The sequence below is a fragment of the Mobula birostris genome, chromosome 12 (assembly GCF_030028105.1).
Source record: "Mobula birostris isolate sMobBir1 chromosome 12, sMobBir1.hap1, whole genome shotgun sequence".
NCBI lineage: Eukaryota > Metazoa > Chordata > Chondrichthyes > Myliobatiformes > Myliobatidae > Mobula > Mobula birostris.
In genome coordinates, this window is record NC_092381.1 from 6,426,427 (window position 1) to 6,445,468 (window position 19,042).

Below are 19,042 nucleotides of genomic sequence, written 5' to 3' on the forward strand. Positions count from 1 at the left end.
CACCTTTCTGTATTTCCGTCCCTGATGGTGGGTAGGCCGGTGCTAGTGTTGCATTGTGCACCGGAGGAAATGGAATTAGAATTAATTTATTATTGCCGCCTGTACTGAGATACAGAGAATACTGCCAGGACTTGAGGGATTGAATTGTGGGGAAAGGTTGGGTGAGCTAGAACGTTACTGCTTAGAGTTTAGCGGACCCTACAGAGGTGTGTAAAATCATGAGGGGCATAGATGAGGTGAAAGCGCACAGTTTTCTCCCCCACAGTTGGGGAATCAAGAATGGGAAGGCTGAGGTGAGAGGGAGCAGACTTAAAAGAACCCTGAGGGGTGACTTCTTCACATGGAGATCAGGTGGCTTGCACTACAATAACGTTACACTAACCGCTATGCTGCCATGCCACCCAGTTACACCAACTTGATCAACTAACCCACTAATCCGTATGTGCTTGGAATGTGGGAGGAAACTGGAGCACCTGGGGGAAACCCACATGTTCAGGAGAAGAATGTACAAAGTCCTTCCAGGTTACAGTGGGAATTGAACCCGGGTTTCTGGTGCTCTAATAACGACAGTGCAGTGCTGCCATTTTTGTTCACTCCTCTCTCTCCGTGTACTCATTGAGGGTATTGACCCCACAGATCTGAGGTGTTTGCTGTTTCACGGAGCATCGAGAATTCGGTGGCAGAGAAAGTGGCACCCATCTTACCCGAAATCAAGGAAGCAAACATTGTGAATCAAAAATTCAAGATGTCACAGGAAAGTGAGAGTGATGTAAGTATCCTTTAGCATAACTTGTGATATCATCTATCAGGACCTCTGAATTCGCTCTTCTGCTGTGCGTTGTCATGTTAAGAGTAGCAGAGGGCCCTCAGGTCAGTTACTTCGAGAGCTGAGGGAGGTTGTTCCCTTGAAAGCAGAAATGATCAAGAGGATAAGTATAAGGCATTACACCTTTGGAAAACAAATGAGGGTAGGACTCTTACATAAATGGTTGGGCCCTGGGGAGTGTTGTAAAACAGAGGGAACTGAGGCTTTATCAGGCATTGGTCAGACCGCACTTGGAGCATCGTGGGCAGTTTTGGGCCCCTTATCTAAGAAAGGATGTGCTGACACTGGAGAGAGTTCAGAGGAGGTTCACGCAAATGATTCCAGGAATTAAAGGGTTATCATTTGAGGAGCATTTGATGTACTCACTGGAGTTTAGAAGAATGAGGGGTGATATAATTGAAATCTACTGAATATTGAAAGGTCTGGATGTAGTGGATGTGGAGAGGATGTTTCCTATAGTGGGAGAGTCTAGGATTAATGAGCACAGCCCCAGGATAGAGGGATGTCCACTTAGGCAGAGATGAGAAAGAATTTAGAAACATAGAAGATCTACAGCACAATATAGGCCTTACCTTAGAAATTACCTAGGGTTACCCACAGCCCTCTATTTTTCTAAGCTCCATGTACCTATCCAGGAGTCTCTTAAAAGACCCTATCGTTTCTGCCCCCATCACCATCGCCGGCAGCCCATTCCACACACTCACCACTCTCTGCGTCAAAAAACTTACCCCTGACATCTCCTCTGTACCTACTTCCAAGCACCTAAAAACTGTGCCCTCTCGTGCTAGCCATTTCAGCCCTGGGAAAAAGCCTCAGACTATCCACACAATCAATGCCTCTCATCATCTTATACACCTATCAGGTCACCTCTCATCCTCCATCACCCCAAGGAAAAAAGGCCGAGTTCACTCAACTTATTTTCATAAGGCATACTCCCCAATCCATCCTTGTAAATCTCCTCTGCACCCTTTCTATGGTTTCCACATCCTTCCTTCAGATTCTTGGATAATTGGGATCTCTTCTGGGGGAAGTATGACCTGTTCAAAAAGGACAGGTTACACCTGAACCCGAAGGGGACCAATATCCTGGCGGGAAAGTTTAATAGAGCTGTTAGGGAGGGTTTAAACTGATTCGGCAGGGGGATGGGAACCGGAATGACAGAGCAGAGGAAGAGGAAAACAGAAATAAATCTAAGATAGTGAGCAGTAAAGATGTCAGGAAAGACAGGCAGGTGATGGGGCAAATTTGTAGCCATTGGGATGAGTTGCAGTGCAATAAAGTTGCAGTGAAATCAAAGCAAAAAGTATCAAATACTGGTCCTAAGGTGTTGTACTTAAATGCACGCAGCATAAGGAATAAGGTGGATGATCTTGTTGTACAGCTACAGATTGGCAGGTATGATATTGTGGCCATCACTGATACCTGGCTAAAGGATGCATGTCTCTGGGAGCTGAACGTCCAAGAATACACGGTGTATCGGAAGGATAGGAAGGTAGGCAGAGGGGGAGGCGTGGCTTTATTGGTAAGAAATGATATTAAATTATTAGAAAGAGTTGATATAGGATCGGAAGGTGCAGAATTTTTATGGGCTGAGCTAAGAAATCGCAAGGGTAAAAGGACACTGATGGCAGTTATTTATAGGCCTCCAAACAGCTGCAGGAATGTGGACTACAAATTACAACTGGAAATAGAAAAGGCTTGTCAGAAGGGCAGTGTTATGATAATTGTGGGGGATTTTAAAATGCGAGTGGATTGGGAAAATCAGGTCGGCACTGGATCTCAAGAGAGAGAATTTGTAGAATGTCTGCGAGATGGCTTTTTAGAACAGCTTGTTGTTGAGCCCACTAGGGGATCGGCCGTACTGCATTGGGTATTGTGTAATGAACCGGAGGTGATTAGAGAGATTGAGGTGAAGGAACCCTTAGGAGGCAGTGATCATAACATGATTGAGTTCACTGTGAAATTTGAAAAAGAGAAGCCGAAATCTGATGTGTCAGTATTTCAGTGGAGTAAAGGAAATTACAGTGGCATGAGAGAGGAACTGGCCAAAGTTGACTGAAAAGGGACACTGGCAGGAAAGACAGCAGAGCAGCAGTGGCTGGAGATTATGCGAGAAATGAGGAATATGCAAGACAGGTATCTTCCAAAAAAGAAGAAATTTTCGAGTGGAAAAAGGATGCAAACGTGGTTGACAAGAGAAGTCAAAGCCAAAGTTAAAGCTAAGGAGAGGGCATACAAGGAAGCAAAAATTAGTGGGAAGGCAGAGGATTGGGAAGTTTTTAAAACCTTACAAAAGGAAACTAAGAAGGTCATTAAGAGGGAAAAGATTAACTATGAAAGGAAGCTAGCAAATAATATCAAAGAGGATACTAAAAGCTTTTTCAAGTATATAAAGAGTAAAAGACAGGTGAGAGTAGATATAGGACCGATAGAAAATGATGCTGGAGAAATTGTAATGGGAGATAAGGAGATGGCAGAGGAACTGAATGAGTATTTTGTATCAGTCTTCACTGAGGAAGACGTCAGCAGTATACCGGACACTCAAGGGTGGCAGGGAAGAGAAGTGTGCGCAGTCACAATTATGACAGAGAAACTACTCAGGAAGCTGAATAGTCTAAAGGTAGATAAATCTCCCGGACCAGATGAAATGCACCTGCGTGTTCTGAAGGAAGTAGCTGTGGAGATTGCGGAGGCATTAGCGATGATCTTTCAAAAGTCGATAGATTCTGGCATGGTTCCGGAGGACTGGAAGATTGCAAATGTCACTCCGCTATTTAAGAAGGGGGCAAGGAAGCAAAAAGGAAATTGTAGATCTGTTAGCTTGACATCGGTGGTTGGGAAGTTGTTGGAGTCGATTGTCAAGGATGAGGTTACAGAGTACCTGGAGACATATGACAAGATAGGCAGAACTCAGCATGGATTCCTTAAAGGAAAATCCTGCCTGACAAACCTATTGCAATTTTTTGAGGAAATTACCAGTAGGCTAGACAAGGGAGATGCAGTGTAGATGTTGTATATTTGGATTTTCAGAAGGCCTTTGACAAGGTGCCACACATGAGGCTGCTTAACAAGATAAGAGCCCATGGAATTATGGGAGAGTTACATACGTGGGTAGAGCGTTGGCTGATTGGCAGGAAACAGAGAGTGGGAATAAAGGGATCCTATTCTGGTTGGCTGCCGGTTACCAGTGGTGTTCCACAGGGGTCTGTGTTGGGGCCGCTTCTTTTTACATTGTACATCAATGATTTGGATTATGGAATAGATGGCTTTGTGGCTAAGTTTGCTGATGATACGAAGATAGGTGGAGGGGCCGGTAGTGCTGAGGAAATGGGGAGTCTGCAGAGAGACTTGGATAGATTGGAAGAATGGGCAAAGAAATGGCAAATGAAGTACAATGTTGGAAAGTGTATGGTTATGCACTTTGGCAGAAGTAATAAACGGGCAGACTATTATTTAAATGGGGAAAGAATTCAAAGTTCTGAGATGCAACGGGACTTGGGAGTCCTCGTACAGGATACCCTTAAGGTTAACCTCCAGGTTGAGTCAGTGGTGAAGAAGGCGAATGCAATGTTGGCATTCATTTCTAGAGGAATAGAGTATAGGAGTAGGGATGTGATGTTGAGGCTCTATAAGGTGCTGGTGAGACCTCACTTGGAGTACTGTGGGCAGTTTTGGTCCCCTTATTTAAGAAAGGATGTGCTGACGTTGGAGAGGGTACAGAGAAGATTCACTAGAATGATTCCAGGAATAAGAGGGTTAACATATGAGGAACGTTTGTCCACTCTTGGACTGTATTCTTTGGAGTTTAGAAGAATGAGGAGAGACCTCATAGAAACATTTTGAATGTTGAAAGGCATGGACAGAGTGGATGTGGCAAAGTTGTTTCCCATGATGGGGGAGTCTAGTACGAGGGGGCATGACAAGGATTGAAGGGCACCCATTCAGAACAGAAATGCGAAGAAATTTTTTTAGTCAGAGGTTGGTGAATCTATGGAATTTGTTGCCATGAGCAGCAGTAGAGGCCAAGTCATTGTGTGTATTTAAGGCAGAGATTGATAGGTATCTGTGTAGCCAGGGCATCAAAGGTTATGGTGAGAAGGCGGGGGAGTGGGACCAAATGGGAGAATGGATCAGCTCATGATAAAATGGTGGAGCAGACTCGATGGGCCGAATGGCCGACTTCTGCTCCTTTGTCTTATGGTCTTATGAGGCAACCAGAACTGAGCATAGTACTCCAAGTGGGGTTTGACCAGGATCCTATATAGCTGCAACGTTACCTCTCGGCTCTTAAACTCAATCCCACGGTTGATGAAGGCCAATGCACCGTATGCCTTCTTAACCATAGAGTCACCCTGCGTAGCAGCTATGAGTGTCAATAGACAATAGGCAATAGGTGCAGGAGTAGGCCATTCGGCCCTTCGAGCCAGCACCGCCATTCACTGTGATCATGGCTGATCATCCACAATCAGTATCCAGTTTCTGCCTTATCCCCATAACCTTTGATTCCTCTATCTTTAAGAGCTCTATCCATCTCTTTTTTGAAAGCATCCAGAGACTTGGCCTCCACAGCCTTCTGGGGCAGAGCATTCCATATATCCACCACTCTCTGGGTGAAAAAGTTTTTCTTCAACTCCGTTCTAAATGGCCTACCCCTAATTCTTAAACTGTGGCATCTGGTTCTGGACTCACCCATCAGCAGGAACATACTTCCTGCCTCCAGCGTGTCCAATCCCTTAATAATCTTATATGTTTCAATAAGATCCCCTCTCAGCCTTCTAAATTCCAGAGTATACAAGCCCAGTCGCTCCAATCTTTCAACATATGACAGTCCCGCCATCCCGGGAATTAACCTTGTGAACCTACGCTGTACTCCTTCAATAGCAAGAATGTCCTTCCTCAAATTTGGAGACCAAAACTGCACACAGTACTCCAGGTGTGGTCTCACCAGGGCCCTGTACAGCTGCAGAAGGACCTCTTTGCTCTTATACTCAATTCCCCTTGTTATGAAGGCCAACATGCCATTAGCTTTCTTCACTGCCTGCTGTACTTGCATGCTTGTCCTATGGACTCGGACCCCAAGATCCCTCTGATCCTCCACACCGCAAAGAGTCTTACCATTAATACTATATTTTGTCATCATATTTCGCCTACCAAAATAAACCACCCCTCGCTTGAACTCCATCTGCCATTTCTCAGCCCAGTTTTGCATCCTATTGTTGTCCCGCTGTAATCTCTGACAACCCTCCACACTATCCACAACACCCCTAATCTTTGTGTATTCAGCAAATTTACTAACCCATTCCTCCACTCCTCATCCAGGTCATTTACAAAAATCACGAGGAGTTGGGATCCCAGAACTGATCCCTGAGGCACACCACTTGTCACCGACCTCCATGCAGAATATGACCCGTTTACAACCGCTCTTTGCCTTCTGTGGGCAAGCCAGTTCTGGATCCACAAAGCAATGTCCCCTTTGATCCCATGCCTCCTTACTTTCTCAATAAGCCTTGCATGGGTATCTTATCAAATCCCTTGCTGAAATCCATATACATTACATCTACTGCTCTACCTTCATCAATCTGTTTAGTGACAACCTCAAAAAATTCAATCAGGCTCGTAAGGCATGACCTGCCTTTGACAAAGCCATGCTGTCTATTCCTAATCACATTATGCCTCTCCAAGTGTTCAAAAGTCCTGCCTCTCAGGATCTTCTCATTCAACTTACCAACCACTGAAGTAAGACTTACTTGTCTATAATTTCCTGGGCAATCTCTATGTCCCTTCTTGAATAAGGGAACAACATCTGCAACCCTCCAATCCTCCGGAACCTCTCCAGTCCCCATTGATGATGCAAATATCATCGCCAGAGGCTCAGCAATCTCCTCCCTCGCCTCCCACAGTAGCCTGGGTACATCTTATCCCGTCCCGACGAGTTATCCAACTTGATGCTTTCCAAAAGCTCCAGCACATCCTCTTCCTTAATATTTACATGCTCAAGCTTTTCAGTCTGCTGCAAGTCATCCCTACAATCGCCAAGTTCCTTTTCCATAGTGATTATTGAAGCAAAATACTTATTAAGTACCTCTGCTATCTCCTCTGGTTCCATACACACTTTTCCACTGTCACACTTGATTGACTCTATTCTTTCACGTCTTATTCTCTTGCTCTTCACATACTTGTAGAATGCCTTGAGATTTTCCTTAATCCTGTCCGCTAAGGCCTTCTCAATGCGCCTTCTGGCTCTCCTAATTTCTTTCTTAAGCTCCTTCCTGCTAGCCTTATAATCTTCTAGATCCCTATCATTACCTCATTTTTTGAACCTTTCATAAGCTCTTCTTTTCTTCTTGACTAGATTTAAAACAGCCTTTGTACACCACAGTTCCTGTACCCTACCATCCTTTCCCCGTCTGATTGGAATGTACCTGTGCAGAACCCCATGCAAATATCCCCTGAACATTTGCCACATTTCTTCTGTATATTTCCCTGACAACATCTGTTCCCAATTTATGCTTCCAAGTTCCTGCCTAATAACCTCATATTTCCCCTTACTCCAATTAAACGCTTCCCTAACGTGTCTGTTCCCCTTGCTGTCCAATGCTATGGTAAAGGAGATAGAATTGTGATCAATATCTCCAAGATGCTCTCCCACTGAGAGATCTGATACCTGACCAGGTTCATTTCCCAACACCAGATCAAGTAGAGCTTCTCCTCTTGTAGGCTTATCTACATATTGTGTAATAATAACAGGGATGTTGTGGTGGGAGATTTTAATTTCCCAAATATCAGTTGGCTCTGGGGAGTTGCCAATTGATATTTGGTAAATTAAAATCTCCCACCACAACATCCCTGTTATTATTACACCTTTCCAGAATCTGTCTCCCTATCTGCTCCTCAATGTCCCTGCTACCATTGGGTGGTCTATAAAAAGTGGAGTTATTGACCCCTTCCTGTTCCTAGTTTCTACCCACAGAGACTCTGTAGACAATCCCTCCATGACTTCCTCCTTTTCTGCAGCTGTGACACTATCTCTGATCAACAGTGCCACGCCCCCACCTCTTTTGTCTCCCTCCCTGTCCTTTCTGAAACACCTAAAGCCTGGCACTCGAAACAACCATTCCTGCCCCTGCATCATCCAAGTCTCTGTAATGGCCTCAACATCATAGCTCCAAGTACTGATCCATTCTCTAAGCTCATAATACTCCTTGCATTAAAATGAACACATCTCAAACCACCAGTCTGAGTGCGTCCCTTCTCGATCACCTGCCTATCCTCCCTCTCATACTGTCTCCAAACTTTCTCTGTTTGTGAGCCAACCGCCCCTTCCTCCGTCTCTTCAGTTCTGTTCCTAACCCCCAGTGATTCTAGTTTAAACTCACCCCAATGGCCTTTGCAAATTTCCCCACCAGGATATTGATCCCCTTGGGATTCAAGTGCAACCAGTCCTTTTTGTACAGGTCACACCTGCCCCAAAAGAGGTCCCTATAATCCAGAAATCTGAATTCCTGCCCCCTGCTCCAATCCCTCGGCCACGCATTTATCCTCCACCTCATTCTATTCCTATACTCACTGTCACGTGGCACAGGCAGTAATCCCGAGATTACTACCTTTGTGGTTCTGTTTCTCAGCTTCCTTCCTAATTCCCTGTAGTCTGTTTTCAGGACCTCCTCCTTTTTCCTACCTCTGTCATTGGTACCAATATGTACCACAACCTCTAGCTGTTCTTCTTCCCATTTCAGGATATCATGGACACGATCAGAAACATCCCAGACCCTGGCCCCTGGGAGGTAAACTACCATCTGCGTTTCTTTCCTGCTTCCACAGAATCGCCTGTCTGACCCCCTAACTACAGAGTCCCCTATCACCGCTGCCATCCTCTTCCTTTCCCTACCCTTCTGAGCCACAGGGCCAGACTCTGTGCCAGAGACATGACCACTGTTGCTTCCCCCAGGTAGGCCGTCTCCCCCAACAGTACTCAAACAGGAGTACTTATTGTTAAGGGAGACAGCCACTGGGGTACTCTCTGGTATCTGCCTCTTGCCTTTCCCTCTCCTGACTGTGACCCACTTATCTGCCTCCCGAAACCCCAGTGTTCTTTAAATTTCTTTAGCCATAGAGTGGTGAACCTGTGACATTCATTGCTACAGATATCTGTGAAGGCCATGTCACTGGGTATATTTAAAACGCAGTTTGATATGGTCTCAACTAGTCAGGGCGTCAAAGATTATGGGGAAAAGGCAGGAGAATGGGGTTGAGAGGGAAGATAAATTAGCCACGATGGAATGGTGGAGCGGACTCGATAGGCCAAATGGCCTTATCCTGCACCTATGTTTTATGGTTTTATGTTACAATGGGAGGAATGGTGAAAATCGAGTCAGCATACACTTGTACAGACTTATTATGTTGCTTTAGTGATCGGTGATGTAACATGACTTTATGAGACGTGTTTGCTGATGAGCCCTTCTTGCTCCTGTAGGATGTCATTTGTCTTGGGATTGGATCAGATGGAGCTGAGTGTTTGGACAATGCCGAGCGGCCTTCACCAAAGCCTTGGGTACATCACTCTTGTATCAGGATGCCTCATTTCAGCTTTGAGGTGTGCCTGGACATGAAAGTTGAAAACCTCCTTTATGTCCAACACTGTCTGCTGTACAGGCTGATGGGAACCCATGTTGTCAGAGTGTTAGCCAGACCAGGTAACATACAATGATCTCATGTAAATGTCATCATTTTCTTGGCAGTGGTATTGAGGAGACTGGGATATCATAACACAACAAAATGATGACAGAACTCAGCAGGCAGCAGCATCTATTGAAATGAATAAACAGTCAAAGTTCTGGCCTGAGACCCTTCATTAGGACCAAAACATTGACTGTTTCTTCCCCTTCATAGATGCTGTCTGACCTGCTGAGTTCCTCCAGCATTTTGTGTGTGTTGATCTGTGTTTATGATTCACCTTTAAGAAGGTATAGTAGTGTGATTCAAGAAGATTCTTGAATCCTTGCAGTCTGCTTGGTAAGGAATCTCATAGCTTTGTTGGACAGGGAGTCCCAGGACAGAGATTGAGTGATGATAAAGAAGTGGTGATTATTTCCAAATCGGTATAATATGTGACTTGGAGAAATAATTCATTTACTGTTGGTCACATCTACCAAGCTACGGATCAATTCATTGCAACCACACAAGGGAGAACGATAACGATGCAGTACAAATGTTAGAGTTACAGAGAAGTGCGGCACAGGCAGACCGTGAGGTGCAAGATTGCCAAGAGTCCATCTTATTTGTCATTCGTAATCTGATAACAGTGGGATAGAAGCTGTCCTCGAGCCTGGTAGTACGTGCTTTCAGGCTTTTGTATCTTCTGCCCGGTGGGGGTGGGAGGGGGGAGAAGAGAGGGTGTCTGGAGTGGGTGGGGTCTTTGATGACGCTGGCTGCTTTACTGAGGCAGTGAGAAGTGTAGACAGAGTCCCTGTTGTTTTTAGAGGTGCAGCGTGGTAACAACTCATGTTGCCCATTACACCATGTGACCAGTTAAACTACTAACCCCTTTGACAGAAAACTGGAGCACCCGGAGGAAACCCACGCAGTCACGGGGAGAACGTATAAACTCCTTACGGGCAGCAGCGGGAATTGGACCCGGGTCACTGGCGCGGTCAAGTGTTAAGCCAACCGCTATGCTACCATTCCACCCGAGCCGTTTCCGTGAAGTGCTCGGCTGCATCCACAGCAGGTCATTGGCAAAGTGGTTGCCATAACGGGCTGTGATGCATCTGCAGAGCTGGTCAAAGGGGACACGACAAATCTCTTTATCCTCCTGAGAAAGCAGTGGCATTAACGAGCTTTATCGGACCACGGCAGGCTATTGCTGATATTTGCTCCAGGATACTGCCTGCAGTAGACGGCTTGTCTGAGGAGGACAGGTTGAGAGGCCTAGGTCTTTTCTCTTTGGAGAAGAGGAGGATGAGAGAGGATGATAGAGCTGTGCAAGATGAGAAGACACATAAATCAAGTGGACAGCCAGATAATTTTTCCCAGGGCACAAATGGCTAATATAAGGTGTGAGGGGATCCAGGAGTGCCCCAATTAACTGTTTGGAGAGAGACATTTATCATTGATGGTTTCTTTGGAAAGGAGGGAGAGACAGAGTTATTTACCACCTGTATGTTGCTTTTGGAAAAGAGAGAGAAAGATGAAGATTAACAGTTGGACTGTCACTTTAAGGCATTGGAATTAACTTTGGATTTTTACTGAGTTTGGAGTTGGAGACAGCACCGAGCAGCTCGAAAGTTGCTATGGTGACCGAAGGCAGTGTTAATTAGTGGACACTCGATGTTATGATTTTCAGCACATTGTTGATATTTCTTCAAGGACTTGTTGCCTGCTTGTGCATTTTTTTACAGACAAAGGAGGGAGGGACTCTTTGAATGACAGGTGATGCTCAGCCTGGTGAAATAAATGGGAGGTCAGATGATACAGACCTAGGACACATGATCTGGACACTGAATGAGCATTGTTGTGCCTGCAGAGAAAGTGGGTTTTGGAGGATCGATCAGGCGGATCAATTCCAAATTGCTATTCTATCGGTGAAGAAGGGGTTGACTGGTGGGGAGTTGTCTATGTGTCCACCCTCGCCTGGGTGATAGCTCCACCACAGAAGACTGGTCCCCCGGTTAAAATCACAATCAGTGACTTGTAAAGGATTTCGGAGGACGACGAGAAGATTGACGGCATCAGCTCACCTGAAGACTCAACTCTCTCCCTCTCTCTCTCTCTCTCTCCATCACTACTCAACTAAATACCACGAACTGAACTGAACTGAACTTTACTCAACATCGTAAGACTGTATCCTTTTACCCCTAGACTTAAAGAAGCTTGGTTTTCATACATATATATTCCACACTTACTTTTATATATAATCATTGCTAACTTGTTTGATTTATCTATATTTATATTACTGTATTGCGTAGTTATTAATTAATATTATTAGTTTATAGCAATACGAGACTCCAAAGTGTTTTCTATTTCTGCTGGTTCTTTATCCTTGTCACGGGGTCCGTGACATAAATTGAGGGCTCGTCCGGGATATGAACAAATTGGTTGGGAGGCTGGTTTGAATTGATTGGGGAAAATCCCTTTTGAATTTGTACTGTTGATTTGGTTGTGTGGAAAAACAGCAGAAATGGGTGTTAGAGACTTTCTGAAATCACCAGACCTGGGGACCTTGAAGTTTGCTAAAAAGTATCAGTTGCAGGACATTGCTAAAGAATTGAGAATTGAGGTAAAGAAGGGTGTGAGTAAGGTAGAAATTCAAAGGAAAATAGTTGAATATTATATAGATAAGGGAACATTTGATGAGGAGGCGTTAGAGTTGTTCATGGAAGGTGAACCTACTGAGGATGAGCTTCAGCTTCTGTTGGAAATAGTAAAGAGGGAGCATGAATTGAAATTAAAACAGCTCAAGAGAGAAGCCAGAGAGGCAGAGAAACGGAGAGAGGAAGCAGCAAGACAGAGACAGCTTGAGAGGGAGAAATGGCAACGTGAATATCACGTGCAGAAAGGCAGAGACAGTTTAAAAGGGAGAGGTTACAGCAAAGAGGTTTAGTGTCAGACCCTGATGATTTTTACAGCTCAGAAGGGCTAGTTTTGTGTGATGAATTTAAAAGTTGTGTTCATGATGAGGTAAGGGCATATCCAGTGGCAGAGGATGCCCCTACCCTGAGGGGGTCTGTTGAGAAAGCAGACAAGACTGGGGGCAGATTTTACAATTAGTCAATACTTCCTCTATCTGTGCTAAACATTCCCTAATTCAATTTAAAGTTGTTCATAGAGCACATATGTCAAAAGATAAATTAGCTCATTTTTATTCTCTCATTAAAACTTCTTGTGATAGATGTCCGGGGCAGATAGCCTCTTTAACTCATATGTTTTGGTCTTGTCCTACTCTGGAAACTTTTTGGAGAGACATTTTTAATATTATCTCAAAGGTATTGAATATAGATATCTCTCCTCATCCTATTACTGCTATCTTTGGATTACCTAAAATTTCCAGTAATCTTTCTCCTTCAGCCCGTAGAATGATTGCATTTCTTACTTTAATGGTGAAAAGATGTATCTTACAACATTGGAAAGAGCCTAATGCTCCAACTACCTTTTTTTGGTTTTCCCAGACGATATTATGCTTAAATTTGGAGAAAATTAGAAGTAATCTTTATGATTCCCCACTTAAATTTGAACAGACCTGGAGATCTTTTATTCAATATTTTCATTTAATGTAATCTTTTTTTTCTCTTTTGCTCCATATTTATATTCCCTTCTTGCTTTTTTTTAACTGTTTTTAATGGAGGTCGGGTTTGAGGACGTGATTTTAAGTTCTTTAACTCTACCTGTTCCCAAATTAGCCCATTGCTTTGCTTTGCTTTTAGTTTAGTTGCACTGTGGGTTTTTTTTGGGTTTTTTTTTCCCTTTTCTCTATTGATATATATATATATATAAACTAGTATACTATTATTTTTCCTTATTATTTTATGTTTAAATTGCACTGTTTGTATCAATTTTTTTCTGTATTAATATCTCCTGTAATTTTATTGTATTCTAACAGTGTACTAGTGCCTATATGGTTTACCTTTTGTATACTTATTCAATAAAAAGATTTAAAAAGAAAAAAGAAAGAAAGAGAAAGCAGACGAAGAAGTTTTAACCCACAAGGTTGAGTTTACTCCAGAAAGGAGCTGGCCAGAGAATAACTGGGAGGATCAGGATGACCTTGAATTTGAAACTGGGACCAGTGATGACAGCCCAGAAGAGGCAGTTGTTCCGATTGAATGTGTTCAGGTTGTTGAAGTACCTGTGAGTTCACAGGATTCTGAACTTCATGTTGCTCAATTGAAGTCTGAGATGGCTGACTTGGTTGAAAGGGAACGCAGTTTTTGTGTGTCAGATGGTCTTGGTTCAGTGAATAAGGGGTTAACCTTGGTACCAGTGGAACGTGAGGATTCGCAGTCATTTGTAGTAGACCGTGTTTTGGAACCTGGTGAGGTCAATGTTGCTGGAGGTAATGGGAAAAGTGCTGTTCCTGGACTTTTGGATAAAGTGCTAGGAAAGGTTGGATTGGTTGCGCGACCTTTGACCCTGCCTGCAGGACAAAGGCCTGCTGAGGTAGGATGTGCTAGTTTGTTGGATTTTGTTTGGACATTTGGAAGTAAGCACCTGCAAGGCCATGCTGTTATTCAGAGTGATATTATGGAGAGGAGGAAAAATTGTTGTGGTTTTGGAGTGGAAGTTACCATGGATACAAGTCGAAGTATAGATCGCAATGAGATGGGTAGTTTATTTGGTCTCTTTCATATTGTCATCAGCCTGATGATGGCACTGAGTTTAATAAACAATGGAGGCATGTTGACAGCGCTCCAAGAAAGATAAGAGTGTTTCAGCAATTCAGCTAATGAGCAAAGTTGCTATTGAGACCTGTGATAGGAAAACCAGAGGTTTAAATTATGACGTGTCACAGACTTTTCTACCTTCCAGATTTCAACAGGACTTAGAGGGTAGTACAATTAATAAGGGTAAGGTGTATAAGAAAGGTTTGTCTTTGTTGGGAAAAAAATGTATCAAGGAACAGAAGCGAGATTCTGGAATGGTGACTTTAAGGGAGATGGCTCTCACAGGAGAGGAGGTTCAGAGAGAGTCAGTGGGATGTTACCTTAAAGATGGGGTGTTGATGAGGAGGTGGAGACCAGCTACAGTGCCTGCAAGTCACGTGGAGGTTTTGAAAGGTTACAAGGCTGAAATTTTAAACATGGCTTACAGTATACCTTTAGGTGGACATCATTGTGTGAGAAATGAGGAAAATGGGAATGAGGGGGTTCCCCTCCTTTTATTTATTGTTGGAGATTCGATTCAGAAGGCAGTGAAGGGTAATTTGTTGGAACCTGTGTTCAGTTACAGGCCAAAAGGACCTTTGACCCTACTCCAAGAACTTTGGAAGGGATTTGGTAAGCTTTGTGACTTTGCCAAGGAAAGTTTACAAAATGGTAGAATCAAAATAAGACACTTGTTTACTGAAATTGCAGTTGGGAGATTTGTCGTAGAACAAAATGAAATCGTGAAATCTGATAATGGAATGGAAAAACATGTTTACTCATTGAATCTAGACGCACCAAGATGCCAGAATTCCATTGTTTTGGAAAATATTACTGATAAGGTCCACCAGTTGGACCCAAAGTCGAGAAAACAAGTAAAAGGACTAACTGGTGTTTTGAAATGGGGCACAGGTGCAGTGAATGACGTCATTATGAATTTAGCCCAGCTTACGAAATGGCATCTTCACAGAGTGAACTTTGAGAAAAGTAAAATGGGTGAAGAAGAAATTAGAAACAAGAAAGAACAAAGAAAGAAAGAGAATGGATGACTGTATTGATAGAGTGGGGAAGGCTAAATAATTAAGATTGACTGGTTAAAAGGATACTAGGGAGTTCCTTTAACAGAGAGGGTTAAAGAGATATCAACATTTGTGACACCGTCTAGACTGTGTGAATACAATGTTTTGCCCTTTGGGATGAAAAATGCACCAAGGACATTTCAGAGAATGATCAATTCCGTAATTGGAGGGTTGGAAAGCACAGGAGTTCATATCAATGATTTAGTGGTCTGCAATGACACATGGGAAGAGCATATTGCAGCTGTAGAAAAACGGTTTGATAGACTGTCCAAGGCCAATCTTACTGTGAACCTTGCTAAAGGTGAATTTGGCTATGCCAGTCACGTATCTGGGTTACGTGGTGGGCCAAGGCCAGCTGGCTCCTGTACAGGCCAAGGTTCAAGCTATTGCTGAAGTTCCTGTTCTGACCAACAAGAAAGCTTTAAGAAGGGTTTTAGGAATGGTTGGGTATTATAGAAAGTTTTGTAAGAACTTTGCTGACATCGCCCTCCCTCTAACAAAACTCCTGGGGAAGAGTGAAAGATTTGAATGGAGTGACCTTTGCCAGGAGGCATTTGAACGTCTGGAAACCATCCTGTGTTATCCTGTGCTCAAAGCACCGGATTTTTCAAGCCATTTTCTACAACAACAGGCGCCAGTGATGAAGCTGCTGGGGCAGTACTGTTACAGAAGGGAGTGGATGACATTGAACATCCAGTAGCTTATTTCTCAAAGAACTTTAATGTACACCAGAAAAATTACTCAACTGTTGAAAAGGAATTGCTAGCACTTATTCTGGCTTTACAACATTTTGACGCCTATAATCAGAGACCTCAAAACCTTTCTGTTGCTCAGAGACCACTTGTGGTTTACATGGGTTATAATCCGTTGATGTTTCTAACTAAGATGAAGGATAAAAATAGGAGGTTGTTAAATTGGAGTCTAGTATTGCAGGAATTTGATTTGGTAATAAAACATGTAAAAGGTACTGATAACATCATAGCTGATTGCTTATCCCGATGTTAAGTTGAAAACTGTATCCATTTTTGCTTTGTCATCTGATGTTTTTCCTCTGTATTGTTTAAAACTCTGTGATGGACCTTTTAAAAAAAATCGTCTTCGACAATTTTTTTTCCCTGAGGAAGGGGAGTGTGAGGGGATCCAGGAGTGCCCCTATTTATTGTTTGGAGAGAGACATTTATCATTGATGGTTTGTTTGGAAAGGAGAGAGAGACAGAGTTATTTACCACCGATCTGTTGCTTTTGGAAAAGAGAGAGAGAGAGATGAAGATTAACAGTTGGACTGTCACTTTAAGGCATTGGAAGTAACTTTGGATTTTTACTGAGTTTGGAGTTGGAGACAGCACCGCGCAGCTCGAAAGTTGCTATGGTGACTGAAGGCAGTGTTAATTAGTGGACACTCGATGTTATGATTTTCAGCACATTGTTGATGTTACTTTCAAGGACTTGTTGCCTGCTTGTGCATTTCCTTCACAGACAAAGGAAGGAGGGACTCTGAATGACAGGTGATGCTCAGCACGGTGAGATAAATAGGAGGTCAGATGATACAGACCTCAGACACATGATCTGGACACTGAATGAGCATTGTTGTGCCCGCAGAGAAAGAGGGTTTTGGAGGATCAATCAGGCGGATCGATCCAAATTGCTATTCTATCGGTGAAGAAGGGGTTGACTGGTGGGGAATTGTCTATGTGTCCACCCTCGCCTGGGTGATAGCTCCACCACAGAAGACCGGTCCCCCTGGTTAAGGTCACAGTCGGTGACTTGTAAAGGATTTCGGAGGACGACGAGAAGATTGACGGCTTCAGCTCATCTGAAGACTCAGATCTCTCCCTCTCTCTCCATCACTACTCAACTACAAACCACGAACTGAACTGAACTGAACTTTACTCAACATCGTAAGTCTGTATCTTTTTACCCCAGACTTAAAGAAGCTTAGTTTTCATACAGATATATTCCACACTTACTTTTATATATAATCATTGCTAACTTGTTTGATTTATCTACATTTATATTACTGTATGGCGTAGTTACTAATAAATATTAGTAGCTTATAGCAATATGAGACTCCAAAGTGTTTCCTATTTCTGCTGGTTCTTTATCCCCGTCACGGGGTCCGTGACAAAGGGGACATAATTTTTAAGATGATTGGAGGAAAGTATAGGCAGGATATCAGAGGTAAGTTTTTTTAGTGCTGGGTGTGTGGAATGCACTACTGGGGTGGTGGTAGGGGAGGTGCATTGGGGACTCTTAAATAGGCACATGGTTGATAGAAAAATGGAGAATGTTAGGAGGAAGGGTTAGATTGATCTTAGAGTAGGTTAAAAGCTCAGTGCAATATTGTGGGCTGAAGGGCCTGTACTGTGCTGTAGTGCTCTACGATTTCTCTCCCTGATGCAAACAGGAGTGCCTGGATCGTGCCCCTCCCCCACAGTGTCAAAGGCCGTCTCTGCTATGTCCCAATGAGAAAGCTGTCCTTGACCTTACTGGTAGTAAAAGCCATGGTTAGTGACGTGCCGTTGGCGTTAGCACGGCGAGTAACCGCGCAGCAGCCACTGTGCGACAGTGGTGGAGAGAATGGACGTTGGCTTTGTTCTGGATGCCAGTGATGCTGTTGTGCCCTGTGTGAAGTTTGGGAGACATGCTTACCCTGGTGAGTTGAGAGGGCTGCTCCGTACACTGCAACTACACTAAACCAAAACCCTTTCCCTTTGCCAGTCCATTCTGAGACGGAGATCAAAAGGCTGGTGCTGGAAGTTCAGGCAGGGCCAGAAACTGGTGCAAAAGTGATTCGACTTCTGGAGAAAGAGAGGCTTCCGCTTGAACGAACTAATGGGCGAACTTTGTTAATGAAAGGATCACACACTCAGGTACAGTGTCTGCCCTCTGCTTTTTTAGCCTAATAAGCAATCCATCAGTGAATGACCCTACACACACAAGGCGAAGCCAGACAGTTGTGTAATAGCGTTGGCACTGGACTTTGGAGTGAGCGGTCCTGGGTTCGAATCCGGCCAGCTCCTTGTATGCTTTCCATCCATTCTGGGTTAAACATTGAGCTCGTAACTCAGCCTCGTAAAGCAGACAAATGCTAAAGAGATGGCAAGGCTGCCAGTGACGTGCAGGAGGACATTAGATTATACAGGTATATACACCCAAGGAGAGGAGTCCATTGCTTTACTAGTTTTAGAAATGTAGAATTATAGTGCTCAGCAGCACAGAAACGGGCCTTTTGGCCTATCTAATCTGGCTTTCTGCCAAATCATTGGGTATACTTAAGGCAGAGGTTGACACATTCTTGATTAGTTAGGGCACGAAGGGAAATGGGGAGAAGGCAGGAGAGTGGGTCTGAGAGGGAAAATAGATCAGCCATGATGAAATGGCAGAGCAGACTTGATGGGCCAAATGGCCCAATTCTACTCCTTGTAGTTCCATCAACCTGCACTGGGACCAGAGCCCTCTTCTTACTTCATAGGAATTGGAATTGCTTTATTATTGTCACACGTACCGAGATACAGTGAAAAGCTTGTCTTGCGTACTGTTCATACAGATCAGATCATTGCAATGGAACAAAGTGTTGACGTGAGGTGTGAGAAGGAGGGAGGAGGGGGCAGGTTTTACCCACTCACCAGGGCCAGTTAGCTACCAGCGCTGGGAGGTTTGATGGCTTTTTCTGGTCTCTTCCTCTGCCATCTTATTTCTGAATGGTACGTGAATGTGTAAGCACATCATTATTCCTACTTTTGAACTATTACTTATTTTTGTAATTTATAGAACTTTATGCC

At 43.7% G+C, this 19,042-nt stretch overlaps 1 protein-coding gene across 1 annotated transcript in view; it reads left to right on the plus strand.

The window, feature by feature from the left end:
* The window catches only part of LOC140206427 (vitellogenin-like), a 113,834-nt gene that overhangs the window by 45,050 nt on the left and 49,742 nt on the right, over positions 1-19,042 (plus strand). Inside the window, 3 exon segments of the mRNA XM_072274795.1 lie at positions 637-769; positions 9,300-9,519; positions 17,979-18,130. Coding sequence (XP_072130896.1) covers positions 637-769; positions 9,300-9,519; positions 17,979-18,130 — 505 coding nt within the window.